At 47.0% G+C, this 24,462-nt stretch overlaps 1 protein-coding gene across 1 annotated transcript in view; it reads right to left on the bottom strand.

Moving 5' to 3' along the window:
* FCHSD2 (FCH and double SH3 domains 2) overlaps window positions 1–24,462 on the bottom strand; it is a gene marked incomplete at its 3' end in the record, with an annotated part of 184,739 nt that overhangs the window by 88,286 nt on the left and 71,991 nt on the right. Inside the window, exons 4-5 of the mRNA XM_084266759.1 lie at window positions 4,452–4,528; window positions 1,535–1,679 (exon numbers count right to left, since the gene is read on the bottom strand). Coding sequence (XP_084122885.1) covers window positions 1,535–1,679; window positions 4,452–4,528 — 222 coding nt within the window. The remainder of the gene's footprint in view (window positions 1–1,534; window positions 1,680–4,451; window positions 4,529–24,462) is intronic.

The raw sequence follows: 24,462 nt of genomic DNA, 5'->3' as shown, positions 1-24,462 counted from the left end.
CCTCAGCCCACCTCGGGGCTGTGACCCCTTCCCTGGGGAGCCTGTGCCAGCGTCCGACCCCCCTCTCAGGACAGAACCTCTTCCTGACACCCAGCCTAAACCTCCCCTGTGCAGCTTCACGCCGTTCCCTCAGGTTCTATCGCTGGTCACCAACCCTGTCCATAAACACTGACCCATCAGCATTTGCAGTACAATAAACCTGGAGATTATTCCCCAGTAAAGACACTATAAAATCACTACAGCTTTGTTTGGAAAGCTTCACAGCGAAATAAAATTCCCCAGGACAATAAAACAACATTAATAAAGTTAATTTTTCCTCCAGCAAAGCAGATATTGAGCTGTATTTATTCAGAATTGGAGAGCTCAAGTTACAGTAACATCTGGTTAAAAGTTTGTAGCCAAATATTTTATAAAACACCAGCTTAGAATAGACAAGTCCATAAGTTCCAATTCCTTCTCCTTGGTTGTTAGCAAAACCAAACTGAAACAGTTTGTTGGATTTTCTTCGGTGTTTTGACCTCAAGTGGATTGTTCAGCTTTCCTCAAATGAAACCCAAAGGTGATGCGAGTGCTCCACGATAGATAGGGAAGGAAGGAATATTTAAAACTACCAACCACAATCTGAGACACCAGCAATTCTGTTTCCCTCCTTACGTGATGTTTTGGCCAAGTGACATCATTAAAAAAGATCATCCTTGAAAACTTGGAATAATTGATGTTTGGTGTAGTAGTGACTTGCTGTAAGCTGTGCTCACTCTTTACAACAGGAGGCCTTCTCCTCACTCCAGTGAAATCCACAGACTACCAACAGAAGATCATTAAAATGTGAAGAGTTCTTAGCTTTCCATAAACACAAATTACAGTATTCTAAAATGTTTCTTAGTTCCCTGCAGAAACAGATGGATCATCGTGCTTCTGTTTGAAGGTGCAGACCTTTCAAGACATCCATTACTTTAACAAGTTCACAGCTCATCAAATGAAATGGGGGGGTTGGACACGATGATCTCTTGAGGTCCCTTCCAACCCCTACAATTCTGTGAAAGCCAAGCTCATCCTTTTTTTTCTTTGAACCACACGATCTTTTCGGTATGGACAGATCAGGAGCAGGTTTTGGAACAGCTACTAGTGATGCCTTTACAGGAGGTGGCTGGATAACCTGCAATCTGCATCCTGAAGCTTCTGTATGGTGCTCCTTCAGGTTTAACATACGTTGTTTCTTAAAATCAGAACCTAACTTACACAACAACCCCCTCACAGTCATCACCTCAAACCCAATTCAACCTCAGCACCACGATTCGTCCAGGGAGTTTCAACCAACTCTGTGTCACATTTTAACAGACTCATTTCAAAGCCATTTCAATGTCAGCTCCAAATTTTGATCCCTCTTCTACAAGCCCCTGATTTACATCTCTCACAACATCCACAGGAAGAGACTGAAAAGTAATTCTGTATTTTAGAAGAACCACAGGAAAAGATTTCTAACTGTAAATTTTCTCCTAAATAAAAAGCCAAAATGTAAAGAAAAGCCAAATACCTTCTTCAACTGCTGCTCCTTAAAGCACCTCACAGTCCTGGCTGGTTCTGAAATTAAGTTTTTATAGTTCTCACAGATATTGAGTCGGGATTGGGCCACTTGCATCGTGCCTTCTAGAAGCGATTTCCAAACTGAGTACATACTCCTGAAAGAACGAAACACACAAAGGTTGTGGGGAGGAAATAAGGGAGACTGGGTGTAACACTGAAATTATGGGTTGTTTTATGTAGAATCAGAGAATCCCAGAATCTCCTGAGCTGGAAGGGACCCATAAGGACGACCAAGTCCAACCCCTGGCTCCACACAGGCCCAGCCAAGTCAGAGCAGGGCACTGAGCGCATCGGCCAGACACTTCTTGCCCTCAGCCCAGCTCGGGGCTGTGACCCCTTCCCTGGGGAGCCTGTGCCAGCGCCCAACCCCCCTCTCAGGACAGAACCTCTTCCTGACACCCAGCCTAAACCTCCCCTGTGCAGCTTCACGCCGTTCCCTCGGGTTCCAGCCATGGTCCCCACAGAGAGGAGAGAGATTGGTGCTGCCCCCTCGCTCCCCTTGGCAGGAAGCAGGTCTCCCCTCAGCCTCCTCTTCTCCAGGCTGAACAATCCCAGGGACTTCAGCCTCTCCTCGTAAGTCTTCCCCTCCAGACCCTTTCTCATCCTCGCTGCCCTCCTCTGGACACTCTCCAATGGTTTTGTGTCCCTCTTGTCCTGTGACACCCAAACCTGCCCCCAGGACTGGAGGTGAGGCTGCCCCAGCGCAGGGCAGAGCGGGACAATCCACCCTCTGGACTGGCCGTGCGGGGCTTGATGCACCCGAGGATTTGGTTGACCCTCCTGGCTGCCTGGGCACACTGCTGGCTCATGGGTAACTTGCTGCCAAACAAGACCCCCAAACCCCTCCCACCACGACTGGCCTCCAGCGCCTGATCCCCCAGGCTGGATGCTCAGCCAGGGTTGCCCCTTCCCAGGGGCAGAATCTGGCACTTGCCCTTGTTTAACTTCCCACAGTTGGTGATCGCCCAGCCCTCTGATCTATCCAGGTCTCTCTGCAAGCTTTCTCTACCATCAACAGAGTCAACAGCTCCTCCCAAATTGGTGTCATCTAAACATTTCATTAAGGCACCCTCTAGTCCTGCGTCTAGGTCATTTATGAAGATGTTACAAAGGACTGGGCCTAAAACAGGACCCTGGGGAACTCCACGAGCAACTGGCTACCAGCCAAACATTACCCCATTCCTACCACCCTCTCAGCCCAACCCTTCACACACTGCCCACCCAGCAACAGTAGCCTAATTCTTTAAAGGACTGCTTTTAGATGTAAAGCTAAAGCACAGTCCTTCAGGCTCATCTACCAAATATCTGCACTTGAAAATAACCACCATGTAACAAGCTTTGCAGGGTCCAAATAATTCTCCAGAGAAGCTCTGAAGTGCTCAAGTTAGAAGAAGATGGAGCAGGAAGAGCGGGGGAAGAAGGTAACAAGATCTTGGCTGTAGTTGGTGGAAAGGGGAGATTGCTGGAGCTGGCAGAACTTGTTGATAGGGACGGTGGGGGCGGCAGGTATTTGGAGAAGACCTCAGGGCTTGGTGGGTGTATCTGATGAAAGGTTTGCTGAGGGGAGAGCAAACTGCAGATAGGAGGGGTCTGGGTATTATGAGAGCATTTAATGTACACTTCAGACTGACATATCAGTTGAGTTCTCCTTAGATATGCAAGTGGTGTGAAGGGACTGAAAGCCCCCCTCAAAATCTACCATTGCTTTCTCCCTGTTTGAAATAAAACTTGTCAGAACACCAAGAACACATGACAATAAAGTATCTTCAGTCTTTTTTTCCACACTACTTAGGAGGTACTAGTCAAAGGTGGGAGGCTTTCAGCGAGTGAGTCATGTCTGTTTTCATGTTATGAGCCACCTTTCATGTTAAGGATACGGCATGGTGTAAACAGCCACTTCTTGCTTTGCCTCCTCCTTGCTGTGAGATGTCATCTCCACAGGGAACAGCTGTGAGATGTGATCTCCACAGGGAACAGCCCCCAAAAGAGAAATTCCTTGTTTTTAACTATGAAGACATCCACATGCTCACAGCTTTTCCTATTGCCCCTGTACGGGGTATTGGCGAGTCCACACCTGGAGTGCTGGGTCCAGTTCTGGGCTCCTCACCACAAGAAAGACATGGAGGTCCTGGAGCGAGTCCAGAGAAGGGCAACCAGGCTGGGGAAGGGGCTGGAGGGCAAATCCTCTGAGGAGTGGCTGAGGGAGCTGGGGGTGTTGAGCCTGGAGAAGAGGAGGCTGAGGGGAGACCTTCTCAGCACCTCCACTGACCTGACAGGAGGGTGCAGAGAGGTGGGCGATGGTCTCTTCAGCCAGGGGACAGGAGATGGGACAAGGGGAAATGGGCTCAAGCTGCCCCAGGGCAGGGTCAGCTCAGATGGGAGGGAAAAGTTCTTCCCTGGCAGAGTTGTGGGGCTGTGGAACAGGCTGCCCAGGGAGGGGGTTGAGTCCCCACCCCTGGGTGTGTTTAACAGAGGGGTAGATGAGGTACTTTGGTATATAGTTTAGTTTAGGACAGGAACGGTTGGACTTGATGATCTTAAAGGTCTTCTCCAACCTTGTAATTCTGTGATCCCTAACACTATTCACCAAACGACATATTCCGACACAAGAGCCAATTCCCAAACAGTGCACATTACGGCTGCCCTGGGTTTGCTTTTCCAATCTTCCTAAGTTATTCAAATAAGAAACATCAATTTTAGAGTAATTTCAGGGAAAAAGAAAGCTTCATTTTTAACTGGGAGTGCTCCACAATAAAGAAAAAGCTAACTTTAACTGCAGAGGAGCTATGTTTTGGTGTTCAGTAAAATCCTCATACAAATTGAAATTGCAGAGGCAGCAGTATCATGATATCCAACTGTTCCATTACCTATAATCGCTCCGTTCATCTGTTTTTATTCCAAGCCAGTCCTTCTTTAAGTATTGGCTAGCCAGCTTCTGGATGCTCTGTTAAAAGAAGGGGGAAAAATAAAGGAAAGTTAAGAATAAGAGGTACTTAAAATACCATTTTGGTTCCTTTATCAGACAAATGATAAACTGAAGCAATCAACTGATAACATCAAACTACCACAATGTAACACTGGTATTTGTTGTTTGACTTTAATTGCTGCTGAAAACAATGAATGAGTTTCAAGATCATATTTGAAATCAGTGAGACCTGAGAGGAGATCTACACACGCACCCTCAGCCATGGAAATAATTCTGCATGCGACTAAATTAAAATTAAAAATGGGTCTGAGGAGCACTTGAAATATCTGAGTATCCAAAGTGAGATGCCCAACTTTGCTCACTCCAGGCGGCACCATTATGGTGAAGGGAAGATGTTCTACTGCTCACAGGATCAGGCCTTTACTCAGAGGATTACTACAGCCTGCTGGAACAGGCTGCCCAGAGAGGGGGTGGGTGCCCCATCCCTGGAAGTGTTCAAGGCCAGGTTGGATGGGGCCCTGGGCAACCTTGTGTAGTTCCAGGCCTGGAGGTTGGTGTCCCTGCCTGTAGCAGGTGGGGTTAGAACTTTATGATTCTTGGGGTCCCTTCCAACTCAGACCAGTCTATGATTCCATGATAACATTTCTTTTACCTCTGGACAAGTGATTTATGATGAGATCATAGAATCACAGAATCATAGGGGTTGGAAGGAACCTCCAGAGATCATCGGGTTCAACCCCCCCTGCCAAGGCAGGGTCCCTAGGACAGGTCGCACAGGTCGGCTTCCAGATGGGTCTGGAATATCTCCAGAGAAGGAGACTCCACACCCCCCTGGGCAGCCTGTCCCAGGGCTTCATCACCCTCACAGGGAAGAAGTTCTTCCACATATTGGTGCAGAACTTCCTGTGCTCCAACTTGAAGCCATCACCCCTTGTCTTGTCCCCACAGACCACTGAAAAGAGCCTGGATATGGAGATTTATTTGGTTCCTTCACGCAGTGCTATTTCCATGTCTCCATCCCTTCTGCATCAGACTCCAACCTACAGGATCTGCCCCAAGATGCTGAACAAACATTCACCAACACGAAGCCAAACACCAGAAAAGCTCACTGGCAGTTGAAGACAAGCTACACCAAAACAAAAGATGCAAAAAAGTCACGACTGGGATAAAGAAAGACATTTTTGCACCCAGAAACCCTACAAATCAACTGTCAGACTCCTGTGATTAAAAATTTAGCACCAACCTGAAATCACTTGCTGCTGCAATCAATAAAACTTTGCTTTCTTAAACTTCACACTGAATCTAACTGGGGTTTTTTGGTATGAGATCCTCCTTGTTCTGTTCTCAGGAACAGTTCTTACTTTGCTGTACCAGAACAAAGAGCACCACTGTTGGGCTCAAGCGGGGAAGGCAGCGGATTGTTTAACCTTCGGCATCACTCGACTTCACTCGCAGCCGAGGCGCGTGCTCATTTCTTCCTCAAAGGTGCCCATGGATCATGTGGAACAGGGTTGAGATAATGATATTTTAATGCAAGAAGGACTTTGTAGGGAGGCAAGAACAGGAGTCTAAGCAGAACACTCTCAGTATTGTTTGACGCCACATTTCCTAACTATTAAAAGTAACTTGAGAGAATGGGATAGAGCTGCACTGAGTAAAGTCCTTATCAACAATACAATGTAAACTCCCATCCCAAGTTGAGTGAAACTCATAAAACCTCTGGTTACTCTTAGTTTTGTTTGGCTACAGAAAGACAGAGGATCATGTCTGTCATGGTTTTCTGTCACAAGTTTCTGGCAAAGGAGGGGGGCTGCAGGGGTGGCTGCTGCAAGGAGCAGCCAGAAGTTTTCTGTAGGCCCCACAGAGCAAACACCAGCCAGCTCAAGGCCGGGGTTGTTGATGACCAAGGCTGAGCCCATCAGAGAGGGTCACAGCACCTCCGGGAATCACAGTGAGGAGATAAAAGCACAGGCTCCCCAGGGAAGGGGTCACAGCCCTGAGCTGGGCTGAGGGCAAGAAGCGTCTGGCCGATGTGCTCAGTGCCCTGCTCTGACTTGACCTGTGTGGAGCCAGGGGTTGGACTCGATGGGCCTTACGGGTCCCTTCCAGCTCAGGAGATTCTGTGCTTCTATGACTAAAAGCACGTGTTTTTTAAAACAATGCCTTCCAACACAGTCCTTGGATCTTTACCTGCAATAACAGAGGTGCTGATGACATCCTGGGCCCCCAACACCTACTACTGATGGTAGACTCATGGTGACAGTAGCTGATGCACCACTGGGGTGTGTAAAATCCCTATCAAACAGGACAATTTCAGTGCTCTTTTGCATTTAGGTGGTTTCAATACCTTGCATCATTCACATCATTTCTCTGTATCAGAGCAGAATCCATTAACCAATTCATTGTAACTTCCATTTCCACAAAGAAATCCACACTCTGCTCCTACTCTTTGAGAAAAAAAGGATCATGGACTTGAGGACAGAGAAATAGTGTCATGTGAGTAGTCTCTAATATTCAGCCATCCAAAAATTCCAATATAGGCTGGAAGCAAAGAGACCAAGTAATCCCTCTGAGCAGAGACAAAGGAACGGGATGATAGAAAAAGCCCAACCAGAAGGTAAGTCCTGAGGCAACAACACTAGATCTGAGGCTGGCAGAGGAGAAGGCCATATGGAGAGCAGCTGCTCTGACAACTCTGGCATTGAAAAGCTTCCTCTGACCCTGTCGTTTGCAGTGGCGGTGGGATCCTGAAAGAGCAGCGATGGAGATGCAAAGGTTAATAGAAGCAGGAGGAAAGGGAATAGTTCCTATCTGAGCTCTGAGTTGGGAAGATGACTCCCTGCACATTTAATATCCATTATCTATTACTTGAAATTAATACATTATTTTTCTGGTTTGAAAAATCACACAGCCGCTCCTCATAGGATTTGCCCTCCAGCCCTTTCCCCAGCCTGGCTGCCCTTCTCTGGACTCGCTCCAGGACCTCCCTGTCCTTCTTATGGTGAGGAGCCCAGAACTGGACCCAGCACTCGAGGTGCAGCCTCACCAGTGCCCAGTCCAGGGGCACAATCCCCTCCCCAGACCTACTGGCCACACTATTTCTGACAGAAGCCAGGATGCCATTGGCCTTCCTGGCCTCCTGGGCACACTGCTGGCTAATATTCCAAGAACACCTTTCCAAGGACTAATCACTGACAAGTGACAAAAATGACACTTCTCTTTCTTTCCCCCATGGCTGCATGTGTGCCAATTTGCTTGACTGATCCTGAAGATCGCTGCCTCTGTATTACGTGCTGCACCAGCCACTTTATGACATGGTTTTATTTACTAAGTGGCATTATTTTGTTTGCTAAGTACTCTTCTGGCAGGCAAACTCTCCACCAGGGGAGAGGTTTTTAGCATGTCTCTCTCTCTACTTGACTTCTTCTCTGGGAGGAATGAGGTTATTCCCCAATTCGACTGACTTTGCAGAAGTTTGGAAGACATTCTAAAGGCTGGGGAAGGGGCCGGAGGGCAAATCCTCTGAGGAGCGGCTGAGGGAGCTGGGGGTTTTGAGCCTGGAGAAGAGGAGGCTGAGGGGAGACCTTCTCAGCACCTCCACTGACCTGACAGGAGGGTGCAGAGAGGTGGGCGATGGTCTCTTCAGCCATGGGACAGGAGATGGGACAAGGGGAAATGGGCTCAAGCTGCACCAGGGCAGGGTCAGCTCAGACGGGAGGGAAAAGTTCTTCCCTGCAAGAGTTGTGGGGCTGTGGAACAGGCTGCCCAGGGAGGGGGCTGAGTCCCCACCCCTGGGTGTGTTTAACAGCTGGATAGATGAGGTACTTAGGGATATGGTTTAGCATAGGACAGGAACGGTTGGACTTGATGATCTTAAAGGTCTTTTCCAACCTTGGGATTCATTGATTCTACATCTGCAACTTGAGGCTCTTCAACAGCAGCAAGAAAAATTAATAGTTTGGTTATATATAGAAATTCTTCTTATCAGACTCAACCGAGTTTTGTTCCAGTTTGGTTGTCTATGAAACGAAAAGTTCAGTAATGTCTGAACATTACTGAGAGTTATGTTTCAGTTGGAAATTCTTTTCTATTTCAGTACTTCTGGTTCTTCAAAAGTAAAATTGAGAGTTACATGAAGACTTTCTTGGCATAGAAAAAACAGACCTTTGACTGATACCTGGTAGTTTTAAAATACTATTTTTAGGTAGAGGAGAGTAAGACTGAGAATGAAGAGAAACGGCTGTGAACTGAGAATGGTCCAAAAAGCGAAGAGAAACCTCAACACTCTGGAGCTACGTGACTTTTCAACAGATTGCAGAAAGCTTCTACTATAGAGCTGAAATTAAAAGTGGTACATGCAAAAAGAAAAAGACATTTCAGGTGCTCAAGCTTCCTTTTCTCACATCCGTTTCTTCAGTTAGTAAGATCTGGGAGTTGGACCTGATGATCTCTTGAGGTCACTTCCAACCCCTACAACTCTGTGATTCTGTGACAAGAGCCCTCAGCACAAGAAGGACATGGACCTGTTGGAGTGTGTCCAGAGGAGGCCACAAAAATGATCCAAGGGCTGGAGCACCTCTGCTGTGAAGCCAGGCTGGGAGAGTTGGGCTGGGTCAGCCTGGAGAAGAGAAGGCTCTGGGGGGACCTTAGAGCCCCTTCCAGTCCCTGAAAGGTGCCTGGTAGGAAAGCTGGGGGAGAACTGTTCTCCAGGGCATGGAGCGACAGGACGAGGGGTATGGTTTAAATTAGAAAAGGGGAGATTTAGGAAGAAGTTCTTCCCTCTGAAGGTGATGGATCCCTGGCCCAGGTTGCCCAGAGAGGTGGTGGAGGCCCCATCCCTGGAGACATTCCAGGTCAGGCTTGCTGGGGCTCAGAGCGACCTGCTCTAGTGAAGATGTCCCTGCTCACCGCAGGGGGTGGGACTAGATGGCCTTCAATGATCCCTTCCAACCTAACACATACCATGAGTCTATGATTCTGTGACTTCAGGCTCCCTCAATGAGTCTGACTCACTGGAACAGCGACACGCTGAGTGCCAGGTGTTTGCAGACAGCTTTATCAATCACACAGATGTGGGGGTTTTATTCACAAGCTCAAAGAGGAATTTGAAACATATTTTAGGCTGTAGCAAATCTCTTCAAAACATTTGGACAGGGAGAAGGGAACGTGTGGGAGCAGAAAATGCACTGCAGCCTGCGTGGTGAGCTGAGGACTCCAGCTCCTGAATACAGAAGCATGGTTTAGTCTCAATATTAAATTTCAAGGTAGTTATTAAGTGTTCACAGGCATTATTTAAAGTGGTATTTTATTTACTAGAGCTAGATTCAATAAAATCTTTAATGATTTAATGAGAATGAACTCCATTCAGTACGGGCTCAATTCAGGGATTCCACGCAGGATATGACTCGGTCCAATTTCCATTGTAAGCTGACAACAAAACTACTGTCAGGCACAATTATTTTACTCAGAGCTTACACAGAGCCTTAGGCAACGAGCCCCATGACTAAAGCTCTACTGCAGCACAAAGAAAAAGGAAAACAAACCACGTAACAGCCAGCGCGTGGACTGCTATCACACATCTTAATACTACTCCAAGGTGTAAATCAAAACTACGTCAGGACCATTTCTCTGCATCACCTTTAATAGGGTTAAATGATTGATAAATGAGGTTTCCATGTATTTACAGCATCACTTGTAAAGCTCCCCAGAAACATCATGTAAGGCTCGTTATCTTGGGGCCTGGAACAGGCTGCCCAGGGAGGGTGTTGAGTCAGCATCCCTGGGTATGTTTAACAGACAGGTAGATGTGGTACTTATGGATATGGTTTAGCTTAGGACAGGAATGGTTGGACTTGATGATCTTAAAGGTCTGTTCCAACCTTGTGATTCTGTGATCTCACGTAAATTTGCGTCTCTGATTGTGCTGCTTCTCTTTCCTGAAGAAGGAAAGATCCTTCCTACCATTAGATGATTCCAGTTCCAGAAAATAAAGACTTTCCTTCTTTCCTTTCTCATTTTTTGATGTTTGAAGCATGACAAGAAGGCAAAGGGAAACAAAGGGGAGTGCTGAAAAATTCATTTCAAGCAGTTAAGTATCACTTAGGGCACTCCAGCCATCAGGTTTAGCAAAGGAAATCTCCAATTTCTTGTCCTTCATGGGTTTGGTTCATTTCTTAAGTCAAAGTTAAGACTGTACCTTCACTGGAAAGCTGTTAATACTTTCTAAACCATCTCACTCTGGAAGTTGAGCATTTTTCTATATTCAATCCATGAAAAGAAATTTAAAAACCCAAACCAACCAACCAACAAACCCTCAGGAACTACCTATTCACTGGTAGAGGGAGGATCCGTGAGACTCAACAGAAAGGCAAAAGGCATCTGCATGATCCCACACCAAAGAAGACCTTCAGCAAAGATTGTGGAGTCTTAGCCCCGTGCCTACCTCTTTACATTAACATGCTTAGGATCACAGAATCATCGAATCATAGAGTGCAGTAGGTTGGAAGGGACCTTTGAAGGCCATCTAGTCCCACCCTGCAGTGAGCAGGGACATCTTCACTAGAGCAGGTTGCTCAGAGCCCCAGCAAGCCTGACCTTGAATGTCTCCAGGGATGAGGCCTCCACCACTTCTCTGGGCAACCTGGGCCAGGGGTCCACCACCCTCAGAGAGAAGAACTTCTTCTTAATACCAACCTAAATCTCTCCTTTTCCAGTTTGCAGGATCCTCCACGGCAACCTTCAGCATGTTCTACAGCGGATATACCAAAACACTGCAACACCTTCAGTGTTTTGAGCCTCCCTTCATGTTTTCTCTGTGAGCTTCTCCATTCAAACCTGTTTTTTTCAGTCTCAACTCACAACCTGCTTATTGTCTTCACCCTTGATTTTCACTGGTCCTGTGTGGTCTCTCTCCAGTTAATTCAGATGTTCCTAGGGTCATCGCAGCCCAAACTTGAAGGACAATACGCTGATACTCAATGAAAATATACCCTACCCCAAGGACAATAAGCTGATTTTCAGTGAGCATACACCCTGATCCATCAATGTTCTATAGGCACACACCTTACTCCATCCTCCAGCCTATCAATGATAACACTGATTGCTATCAGCAGAGTCTTGCAGCTGGGAAGGAATAAGCACCTGTATCAGTACAGGCTGGGGGATGACCTGCTGGAGAGGAGCTCTGCAGAGAAGGACCTGGGGGTCCTGGTTGATGACAGGTTGGCCATGAGCCAGCAGTGTGCCCTGGTGGCTAAGAGAGCCAATGGGATCCTGGGGTCATCCAGAGGAGCGTGGCCAGCAGGTCGAAGGAGGTGATCCTCCCCCTCTGCTCTGCCCTGGTCAGGCCCCACCTGGAGTGTTGTGTCCAGTTCTGGGCTCCCTGGTATAAAAAAGACAGGGATCTCCTGGAGAGAGTCCAGAGGAGGGATATGGAGATGATGAAAGGCCTGAAGCATCTCCCCTACGAGGAAAGGCTGAGTGAGCTGGGGCTATTCAGCCTGGAGAGAAGAAGCCTGAGAGGGGATCTGATCAGTGTTTATCAGTATCTGAAGGGTGGGACGCAGGGGGACATGGCCAGCCTCTTCTCAGTGTCTGTGGGGACAGGACAAGGGGTGATGGCCTCAAGTTGGAGCACAGGAAGTTCTGCACCAACATGTGGAACAACTTTTACACAGTGAGGGTGAGGGAGCCCTGGGACAGGCTGCCCAGGGGGGTGTGGAGTCTCCTTCTCTGGAGATATTCCAGCCCCGTCTGGACGCCGACCTGTGTGACCTGTCCTAGGGAGCTGCTTTGGCAGGGGGGTTGGACCCGATGGGCTCTGGAGGTGCCTTCCAGCCCCTACGGTTCCATGATTCTGTGTGATTCTATCAGATTATGGACAGGCCCTAAGAAACCTCCTTCCTTTTAACAGAGAACTGGTTGCTACTTCCATGATTTCCCAAACATTTTTCAGCACAGCTTTGTCATTTTACCCAGACCACACTTCCCTAACGTGCATTGTAGGTGACACAGAAGGATCACTAACTTCCCTAAAATCAGGACACGTAGCACCCTCTCTATTTACAACATTTACAGTTCTTTCCCTGCAATGGCAAAAAAAAAGAAGTAAAAAAAAACCCAACAAACTGGTGTTTAGTGGTTTTTCTTAACACTTGTGTTTGTTGCTGCAATGCTTTTCACAGAATCATAGACTTACAGAATGACGGGGGTTGGAAGGGACCTCGAAAGATCATCTAGTGCAATCCCCTCTGCCAGAGCAGGGTCACCCAGACTAAATCCCACAGGAACGCGTCCAGGATCATGGGGTTTGAATGTCTCCAGAGAAGGAGACTCCCCAACCTCTCTGGGCAGCCTGGCCCAGGGCTCTGGCACCCTCACAGTGACAAAGTTCCTCCTGACATTCCCATGGAACTTCCTCTGCTCCAGCTGCACCCACTGCCCCTTGTCCTGTCGCTGCCATCCCTGAGAAAAGCCTGGCTCCAGCCTCCTGACTCTCACCCTTTACATATTGATAGACATTGATGAGGTCACCCCTCAGTCTCTTCCAGGCTAAAGAGACCCAGTTCCCTCAGCCTGTCATCATAAAGATGTACCACTCCCTTAATCACCTTGGTGTCCCTGCTCTGGGCTCTTTCAAGTAATTCCCTATCCTTCTTGAACTGAAGAGCCCAGATCTGTACATGATATTTCATATGTGGTCTCACCAGGGTATAGCAGAAGGAGAGTAGAACCTCTCTCACCCTAAACTCCACCATTTATAAAGATTCCCTAAATATCAAGGCACAGACCATATAAAACTGGTATTAAAAGGCTGAAGAGAACAAAGCCATGGCAAAACATCTCGTTTTCTCCATCCACAGGTCTGATCGTTAGCATTATCTCAAAGTAAAGTCTCTGAGCACATCTCCACCTATGCAAAGTATAATCCAAGTATCACCTGTGTAAGTGAAAGTAAAAAGAGCCCTCGTGCCGTTCTACTCAAAAGAACTAATACTTTCATGCTGCTTGGTCCCACCAGACTCTCCCCACCCTCTGTGAAATCAAAGCCACATCCTTCCTTCTTCTCAAACTGTTCACACAAACCTTATCTGAACAAGCACTGTCAGGCTGAGGTGTTTTTCTTCCCTGCTCAACTCTGTTTGAACCACTGAGACATTATCACTTGCATCAAGTCCAAAACAGGCTCTACAGACTCCTGAAATGCTGAGAGCTTCTTTGCTCCACACCCAAGGGGGACCTCTGTGATGGCAGAGAGAAAGGAAGATGAGAATCATGAGCTGTTGTTGAAGGAAAAAGCAAAGCACCAATTAAGACCTCCAAAAAAGCAACAGCTTCTCAAATTCTCACCTTCCCCGTCCTTATTGCTGTTGTTTTGCAGACGGGGATGTAATCCAGCACTTCCCAGTTTTGGAAAGTCTGAGGGTTTAATGTAGCTGGAAATTCCTTCTTTCCTGCCACTCAGATCTCAGGTGGCTCATGGGACTATAGCAACAATTTCCTCTTAGAATCATAGAATCATAGATTGGTCTGGGTTGGAAGGGACCCCAAGGATAATACAGTTCCAACCCGCCTGCCACAGGCAGGGACACCAACCTCCAGGCCTGGAGCTACACAAGGTGGCCCAGGACCCCATCCAACCTGTTCTTCAATATCTCCAGGGATGGGGCATCCACCCCCTCTCTGGGCAGCCTGTTCCAGCACCTAACCACTCTCTCTGTAAAAATTTCCCCCTAATAACTTATCTAACCCTTCCCTCCTCCAGCTTCACTCCATCCCCCTTGTCCTGCCAGTCTCTGCCCTTTAACAAGCCAATTCCCCTCCTGTTTCTCTGCTCCTTTCAGGGACTGGAAGGCCGCAATGAGGTCCCCCTGTAGCCTTCTCTTCTCCAGGCTGAACCAGCCCAGCTCCCTCAGCCTCTCTCCGTAGGGGAGGTGCTCCAGCCCTCTGATCATCTCCATGGCTCCTCTGACCCCTCTCCAACAGTCCCACATCTTTCTTGTATTGGGGCTCCAGCTCTGGACACAGGACTCCAGCTGGGGCCTCACAAGGGCAGAGCAGAGAGGGACAATCCCCTCCCTGTCCCTGCTGCCACCCCTCTTCTCATGGAGCCCAGGATTCCATCGCCCTTCCGAGCTGCAAGAGCACACTGCTGGCCCTTTTCAAGTTTCTCATCCACCATGACACCCAGGTCCTTCTCAGCAGGGCTGCTCTCAAGCTTCTACAGTATTTCTGCCTGGAGAATGATGTGGCAATAATTCCTCTACAAAACAGATGAATCAGGACAGGACCTTGTAGGCAAAAACTGAACTAAGGATTAAAAATGGACATTACCCAGTTCACCTGCCTGATGGTGAACCTGGATCACCTGATGGCAGGTGATCATGAGGGCCACAAAAATGATCCAAGGGCTGCAGCACCTCTGCTGTGAAGCCAGGCTGGGAGAGTTGGGCTGTATCAACCTGGAGAAGAGAAGACTCTGGGGGCACCTTAGAGCCCCTTCCAGTCTCTGAAAGATGCCTGTAGGAAAGCTGGGGAAGAACTGTTCCCAAGGGCATGGAGCGATAGGACGAGGGGGGATGGATTTAAACTAGAAAAGGGGAGATACAGGTTTTTCACTCTGAGGGTGGTGGATCCCTGGCCCAGGTTGCCCAGAGAGGTGCTGGAGGCCCAATCCCTGGAGACATTCAAGGTCAGGCTTGCTGGGGCTCTGAGCGACCTGCTCTAGTGAAGATGTCCCTGCTCACTGCAGGGGGTGGGACTAGATGGCCTTCAAAGGTCCCTTCCAACCTAATGTACTCTCTGATTCTGTGATTTTTAAACACTAAACCTGAAAGTCTACTTCTAACTCTGCTGAACTCTTACGCCCTCTAATACAATATGCTGCTGCTGCTGATGATGATAGACTGTGCACAGCCAGTCTGTTTCTATAGCTATAAATTAATCAACTTTTTATTAACCTTTTCCTCAATTACCTCATGAAAGACACTTGCACAGAAAATAGATCCCCTAATCCTACATCCACATGGTTAAGTGCTACTGGTATCCCCATCTTAATAGCACCATGTTGCTTCAACCATCACACATGGTCTGAGTAGTTTTCTCCAAGAAACTTTCTTTTCTCTGAGAGTGTCCTTGGTGCTGGGTGTTTTTTAGGTTTGGGGAGTACTTCAAAAGTTCTCATTGGAAAAGGAGTTTCCAGACAAAATGAAATGACCATGTTTATCCTGAAATGTAGACATTAAATACCAACATTTCATCACTGAGGTGATGAAGTTTGATGATGTGAGGAGGCACAAGGCCAAACCTCTCCAATTCATTGGGCAAGCAGCAGTCTTGCCAGATGTTGCTCAGTACCATCTTCTCTCCTCCACTAACACAACAGCCAAGGAGGCAGCAGGTTTCACTGCTGGCTTCTCGTGTTACACTAAGATCAGTAAAATAATGAACTGTAGTGTAAACACTCCGGGAGGCTGTGTCAGCTTGTTCTCAGGAAGCATGTACTGAAAGTACAGTTAGAAATGTTAAGGGTGGGAGATACAGAGACATGGAGAACTGCAGATTTCTGAAAGCAAATGGAGATGATTCAGCTTGGTTGGACAACAGTTGGACACCAATTGTTCTCTGGAAGTGAGAAAGAAAAGCGTGCTTACATCTGCAAATAGAAGGGCAACAAAGCTGGAGAAGGGGCTGGAACACTCCTCATGAGGAGCGGCTGAGGGAAGTGGGACTGTTTAGTCTGGAGAAGAGGAGGCTTAGGGGAGAACTCATTGCTCTCTCCAGCTCCATGAAAGGAGGTTGTGGTGAGCTGGGGGTCAGCCTCTTCTCGCAGATAATCAGCGATAGGACAGGAGGGAATGGCTGCAAGTTGGGCCAGGGGAGGTTCAGGTTAGAAATGAGGAGAAATTTCTTCTCCGAAGGAGCAGTTGGGCATTGGAAGGGGCTGCCCAGGGAGGTGGTGGAGTCACCGTCCCTCAGGGTGCTCAAGGAAAGGTTGGATGAGGTACTGAAAGATGTGGGTTAGTGAGTGATTGAGGTGGTAGGGGGACAGTTGGGCTAGATGTTCCTAGAGGTCTTTTCCAACCTTAATGATTCCATGATTTAGCATCATGATCCAGGTATGGAACGCAGAGTTTTGGACTTGTGAATTAAACCAGCTGGATTCATCAGCACCTCAAGGAGTACGTTAAGTAAGAGTAGCCCAGTTGTAGCTACCATGATTTACAGCATCAGAGTTCAGCAGATACCGAAGTTGCTTTCTTCTGCTGATCAGTAAATTTTGAAAATTGACCCACAAAAAAGGGACCAATGAATTATTTCTCAATAATTCCACTGGAGCTGATGTGCTGTGGTGGAGGAAAGAAAGAGTAAATACACTGTGGGAGAGGGGAATTCCGGCTAAGTGATTTTTTCAGAAGAATCCACATTCGTGTAAGGATGTAAGAACAGATGTGATGGTGTCCTACAGGGAAACGCAGAAGAAACAAAGCAGCTCCAAAAATACAATATCAGGAGAAATGTGGCCAAGGACATTTTTTCCCAGTTTCTGCCTGGAACTGGAATTAAAGAAATCTCATCTACTACTTGCACAGAGAAGGGATTTTGGAAGATATTCCCAGCAAAAATAAAATATAATTATTGTTTTCTCCCCCTAACTCCAAATTTCAGTCTTTAATGTGCATCAGTCAGAGTAGCATTAACTTTCCCTAATATCCAACCTAAACCTCCCCTATCACAACCTGAGGACGTTTCCTTTCATCCTATTGCTGGTTACCTACGACAAGGAAGAGACCAACCCCCCCCCTCCCCCTTCACTACCCCTTCCTTCTGGGGAGCTGCAGAGAGCCATCAGGTCTCCCCTCAGTGTCCTCCAGACCAACCCCCAGGTCCCTCAGCTGCTCCCATCAGCCTTGTGCTCCAGTCCCTTCCCTTTTTGGGGGAGGGCACTTTTTTCCACAGAGCTGCAGAAGTAAGCAGCACCCATATTACCATGAAGGGTTCTGTGAGAAGATCAAGTTGAATGTACCATGCCAACACCACTGCAAATAATTAAACAAGGTCTAAAGGTGATCACTGATAGTAGCATTCCCCAAGTAAGGTGGCTCCAAAGTTCATATCCAGTCTCTAAAAAGCAGCAGTGATTTTCAAGGTTCATAGACTTTGTATTTTCCTTATCATAAACAATTTCCCACCTTCCCAAGACTTTATATTAACTCTGAGTGGAAGTAGGATATAATTTAATAGGGTTATTACTTCATGCAAAGTGGTTTCCTACAATGCCTGCCTACTTATATCCTACAGGTCATGCAAGAAACTTTTGAAATCATAGAATGTGTTAGGTTGGAAGGGACCTTTAAAGGCCATCTGGTCCAACCCAGATGCCCTCCACATTCTTTAATCTAGCCTTAAAAAGCACTGGCAGATATTTAAGGGGGGTTGTTGTGGTTTATTTTGTCCTTTTTAATTCAAACAGTAGCAAAGACACGGTGTCATCTTTGAATCCAGATATTCATTCAGACTACGCTCCATTCAGATATTCTTACCTATAGTAAGGTTTGAGCAGCCTTGAACTATCTCTACCAATATTTTAAGTTTACAAAGGGTATACTGGGTATCTCAAGGTATCTCAGTGACACAAATCACAGGTGTCTTTAAAAACCCCACAAAACCCCAACAGAAAATCCCAACAGTTTCCCACAGGCCAGAGGAACAGGCAGTTGCAGCTGCAGCAAAGGTGTTAAAGGTTGTGTTCATCTTCAAACATCTGCAGCAAAAAGCCCTCCCCAGCCAAAGCACTCACTGAGGGGAAAAAGAAGCTGGTCAAAAGCATTGTTTTCTCTTAAGTTCTGAGGCAAGCCAGGCCATAGAAGAGCTGCCAGGAGAATCCAAGTTTGACTTTATTTCGATTTAAAACAATAAATCCTTCCTGCTCATTTAAGAAAGAATTAACAGAAAAGAATTAGAAAAAATGAAGACCAAAGTGCTGGAGCACCTGTCCTGTGAAGCCAGGCTGGGAGAGTTGGGCTGGGTCAGCCTGGAGAAGAGAAGACTCTGAGGGGACCTTAGAGCCCCTTCCAGTCCCTGAAAGGTGCCTGTAGGAAAGCTGGGGGAGAACTGTTCCCCAGGGTATGGTGTGATAGGACGAGGGGTGATGGTTTAAACTAAAAAAGGGGAGATTTAGGTTGGGTATTAGGAAGAAGTTCTTCCCTCTGAGGTTGGTGGATCCCTGGCCCAGGTTGCCCAGAGAGGTGGTGGAGGCCCCATCCCTGGAGACATTCAAGGTCAGGCTTGATGGGGCTCTGAGTAAACTGATGTAGTGAAGATGTCCCTGCCTGCAGCAGGGGGGTGGGACTATATGGCCTCTAAAGGTCCCTTGCAACCTACCACATTCTATGTTTCTATGATTCTAAGCTAATCTGTGCACAGAAACCAAATGGTGACAACTAGCCAAAAGAGTAGGAAGGTCCATCTTTAGGTATTTACAACACAGATTTATTCAGTCTCCATGTCTGCAAAGTAGAGGTCCACTCACAAACACTTTTATATATCTATTTCTCACATGTGAAACTCATGGACCTGGTATTAGACAAACAAAACAAGTAAGAAAATCAAGAGCATGCCCAGCAATGGGGGAAGCAGACCATCTGCTCTCTAACACGTCAACTCAATAGGGAAGGAGCTGAGTTTGGCAGCTAAGAACTGGAAAGCATATGGTATGTGTCCTCTTTAAATGGGCATTTGCTGGCTTCTCTCAGCTCATGGCTGAACCTTAACACACCTTGTGCAGTTTGTGTTACTGAGAATTAAAGAGAGAGCCTCAGAGCTCGTCGCTTCAGGTAATACTGAAGCAGTGTCAGTAGGAAAAAAATCATGGAATCAGAATCATGGAATGCTTCAGGTTGGAAGGGACCTTCAAGATCATCAAGCCCCAACCCCCTGCCATGGGCAGGGACACCTCTCACCAGACCAGGCTGCTCAAGGCCCCATGCAACGCGGCCTTGAACGCCTCCAGGGAGGGGGCAGCCACCACCTCCCTGGGCACCCTGTCCTCCCCCCATGCCTGGGAAGGATTTCTTCACAATGTGTAATTTCTGCACCAAATAAACAGCAGTGACAGTGAGCATTGTCTTCCCAGTGACAAATACAGCACCAGCACAGAGTCAGACATTGCCGATCCAGGGGACCTGTTAAAGTCACTGCCTGAGGGCAAATGCAGCTAGATGGTGATCAGGAGCTGGAGCTGAGCTGTGTGAAACTGCAGCCTTCCTAAGTAGCACAGCTGAGCATTTTATTCTCCTAATGGCTTGACTGGTTGATGGTAACAGAAACTGCCTGCACCACTCTGCTTTCTCCCAAAGCCACGGTGTGCCAACCCCTCATCGCATCCAACAGTGCCAGCCAGGAGTAACCCAGGCTCAGCCAATGCACAGAACCAGGTTATGGAACAGCAGCTTGACCATGAGTCCAGAGGATGCCACAGAGATGATCAGGGGGCTGGAGCACCTCTCCTGTGAAGCCAGGCTGAGAGAGTTGGGCTGGGTCAGCCTGGAGAAGAAAAGGCTCTGGGGAGACCTGATTGTGTCCGACAAACACTTAAACGGGTCCTACAGGAGAGTGGGAGAGGGACTGGTCACCAGGGAGTGCAGGGACAGGACAAGGGGCGATGGCTTCAAGCTGACAGAGGGCAGGGGTAGGTTAAACATTAGGAAGGACTTCTTTACTCTGAGGGTGATGAGGCCCTGGCACAGGGTGCCCAGAGAGGCTGTGGAAGCCCCATCCCTGGAGGTGTTCAAGGCTGGGTTGGATGGGGCTTTGGGGGCAATCTGGTCTAGTGAGGGTGTCCCTGCCTATGGCAGGAAGTTGGAACCAGATGGGCTCTGAGGTCCCTCCCAATCCAAAGAATCCTGTGATTCTGTGATTCTATAAACTCCACTATTCCTCACCTTCAAGTTATCCACTTCAAGTTCACTTTCAAGTTATCCACAGATACAACAAACATCACCATTATATCCAGCAAAGTAATTCTACAATGACCAATAAATCTAAATTAGTATTATTTATACAATTATCCCCCCCCCCAGTGGAAATGCTCCAATCCTCAAAGGAGAAATAATATTATCCAAAATGCACTATTAAGCACAATTAAAGAGGGAAGGAGGGAGCTATGGTAGAATTAGAATGTGAATGCTGAAAGTTTTTAGGAAAAATAACAATAAAATTTCACAGTGAAACTGTAATAGACACTGTGCAATGGAGACCTGCTATCCCAAAGTGGAGAGTCCATGGGAAAGAGGTAAATTTGGTTGCAAGAGTAAGGGCTAGTGACTCCACACTGTAATTCTGGAAACCGTTCAGCTGTTCAGAACTGAATTCAAAGCAATATGAAAGTACAGGACTCTGTCTTGAATAATACACGTGCAACAACTGGAATAACCCAAAGAAACAACTATTGAATATGGTCACCAAAATGGATCCTCAAGTCTGTATAGTTTCAGTGTCAGAGTAACAGCAGAGCTACTGAGCAATAGCAAAACAGCTGCTCAGCGGCTGGAGATGCAAGAATCATAGAATCCCAGAACCTCCTGAGGTGGCAGAGACCTGTAAGGCCCATCGAGTCCAACCCCTGGCTCCACACAGGCCAAGTCAGCGCAGGGCACTGAGAGCATCGGCCAGACGCTTCTTGCCCTCAGCCCACCTCAGGGCTGTGACCCCTTCCCTGGGGAGCCTGTGCCAGCGCCCGACCCCCCTCTCAGGACAGAACCTCTTCCTGACACCCAGCCTAAACCTCCCCTGTGCAGCTTCACGCCGTTCCCTCGGGTTCCAGCCCTGGTCCCCACAGAGAGGAGAGAGATCGGTGCTGCCCCTTCGCTCCCCTCGGCAGGAAGCCACAGACCCCATGAGGTCTCCCCTCAGCGTCCTCTTCTCCAGGCTCAACACCCCCAGCTCCCTCAGCCGCTCCTCAGAGGATTTGCCCTCCAGCCCCTTCCTCAGCCTGGATGTCATTCTCTAGACACACTCCAGGACCTCCATGTCCTTCTTATGGTGAGGAGCTCAGACCTGGACCCAGCACTTGAGGTGCAGCTTCACCAATGCCCAATACAGGGGCACAATTATTACTCCCTTCCCCAGTATTATTTTTTTCCCCAGTTTAATATAATATTTAGAGTAACAGACTATAAAATAGCCACCGAATTACAAGCAAGTTCAACTGAAAGGACAAATCTGACAGGATTTTAAAAAAACTCCAAACCCAAGCAAGTTATGTTCATTTTCTGCTTCACAAAGGTTTTTACACATTCACAATACACTGTGGCTCAGAGATCTGAGCAAACCATTCTATTTAGGTAGCAACACAAAGCATTAATTAATAGATGACAAAGTCATCTGGTTCTGTATTCTCCCCCTGTTCTTCAAAGGCAAATCATTTCTTAACCTAAATATAGGCTTCAGGGAAAGCACTGAAAGGTTAAACAAAACCCTCTTCAGTCAAAACGCTTACAACTCTTAAGACAGCAAGCTATAAATTATTAAGTAGCTTGTCTAATTGCTTCATGATGGCATCCAAAGATTCCGGTTCCCCCCCTACCCCCACATCCCAAGACGTAATTCCAGCTGGATGCACTTTGAACACAGCCCATTATTCACGCGAGTCGGCTCTGACGTTCAAATGAGGTACCAGAGGTCAGGCTCCTAATAAGAAAACAAAGAGTCAGGTTCCCATAGCCGCGTAACATCCTAAATCTCCAAGCTACATCAGCAAGCTGACAACTGGAAAACCTAGGAAACCTCATCAATAAGTAATGGAGAAAGGAATTGGATGACACCAAATGGTCAGATTTTAAATCCACAAAGTAAGGAATATATGGAGAGCAGCTCCTATCAACACTGCTCCAAACCACAGCTGTACATCAGAAACCCCAAGTAAGGATTGGGGAATTCGGGTCTTCAGGTCAGAGAGCAGGAGTACAAACAGCAAAATGAATTTTCAGTTAGTATGGAAAAGATAGGCAAAGCAGGAAAAAGGTAACCAAAAATAAGGTCCAATTCATCCACATGCCTGCATTTTCTAATCCATTGGTTTGTTGGGTTTGGAAACACCGCGTTTCAAGCAGAGAAAACGGCTGTTTGATGACTCAGGGTTTGCAAATCAAACCAAACAGCTCTTTTTTTTTTTTTTTTTTCTTGCTGTAACAGCAGTCGTCCTTTTCTAAACTACATAAATAAATCATACACACACACACACAAAGCCAAAAGAAATGTGAAAATGTTAACTGCTGAAGTAATAAATCTTGGCTCAGAGCTTCTTGTCTCTCCTTAATTTACAGATGTTAAATATTTAGTCTTTCCTGCTTACCATCTTACACTGCAATGAAATTATTGGTTATTATAGCACGATGTAAGCATGTAATTTTAGTGTCTTGGAAAAAGAAATGTGTAAATTGAGAGAATTATTCAGCTTTCTGAAACCAGCGCGATGGCCAACAGCCACTTGAGGGACAGATCAGCCCATCAGGTTGGATGGAGTCCTGGGCAAACTTGTGTAGCTCCAGGCCTGGATGTTGGTGGCACCGCCTGTGGCAGGGGGGTTGGAACTCTGTGATCGTTGGGGTCGCTTCCAACCCAGAGCATTCTATGATTCTATGATCTTTCCTTGCAGTTTTCATATCAAAGTCCAAAATAATTCAAAGACCTGCACTGTTGATCTTACAAATCACCTGTAAACACCAACGCATGATGTTCATGAGGAGCGTTCCCAAATCTTTGCTAAGTAAGTGAAATACAAGAGTAGCAGCAGCTCCTACTCACGCAACCAGTGATAAATGCCCATCAGGAGTAAGATAGAAGCAAAACAAGGTAGTAAAACATACAGGGTGTATGGCTCATCTCGAGAATGTAATTGCAAGAGCAGTTGATGATTGACAGAAAGCTCCTGCCAGCTTCCCTGCTGACACCAAACAGCAATCCCACACTCCATGGATGCTACAGAGCACTCAGAAAGGGCTCAAAAAGAGAGAGAAGAGAATGAAGCTGTGTTGGCTCAATGTGTCTCTTACCTTAACGGCTACTAGAAAGAAAAGAAGGTAAGGGAAGAAAAAAAAAAAAGTGTCTGCCTTTATTCTTTACTAATAATTACTCAGCTAAATGTTGAGTGGTTGTTTTCAATATGGACAGAAGAATCCAGCAGTTAAAGATACACGTTAAAAAAACAGCAATACAGGACTCTTACTATCGGGTTACTATCCCAATACTTGTTACTACATGCAGTTTATGACTAAAGAAAGGTTTGTTTTTCTTTATCGTGATGCAGCAATGGAAACTCAATCTTTATATCCCACAAAGTTCTAAGGCAAAGGTTGATGTGCAATAAAACGTGACACCAAAAGTTTGTCCTTCCTTCACCTTGGCTATCAAAGGCACCAAAGTGACATGAAATTGCTTTGGAGGAGGGCTACGAAGATGATTAAGGGCCTGGAGCATCTTCCCTATGAAGAAAAGCTGAGTGAGCTGGCACTGTTCAGCCTGGAGAAAAGAAGACTAAGTGGGGACCTTATTAATGTTTATAAATATCTTAAGTATGGGATGCAGGGGGAAATGGCCAGCCCCTTTTCAGTGTTCTGTGGAGACAGGACAAGGGACAATGGCTGCAAGTTGGAGCATAGGAAGTTCCACATCAACATGTGGAAGAACTTTTACACAGTGAGGGTGAGGGAGCCCTGGGACAGGCTGCCCAGGGGGGTGTGGAGTCTCCTTCTCTGGAGATATTCAAGACCCATCTGGACACCTATCTGTGCAGTATGAGCTAGGGACCCTGCTTTGGCAGGGGGGTTGGACTCAACGATCTCTCGAGGTCCCTTCCAATCCCTATGACTCTGTGATTCTGATTCTGTGATTCTGTGAAATGGCAAGTTTCGCATCTTTCCCCTTAAAAGCAGAAATTAAAATTAAGTTTGTTA

Source organism: Gallinula chloropus, assembly GCF_964237585.1.
Source record: "Gallinula chloropus genome assembly, chromosome: 1".
Taxonomy (NCBI): domain Eukaryota; kingdom Metazoa; phylum Chordata; class Aves; order Gruiformes; family Rallidae; genus Gallinula; species Gallinula chloropus.
This window is presented reverse-complemented; position numbering and strand designations above follow the sequence as displayed.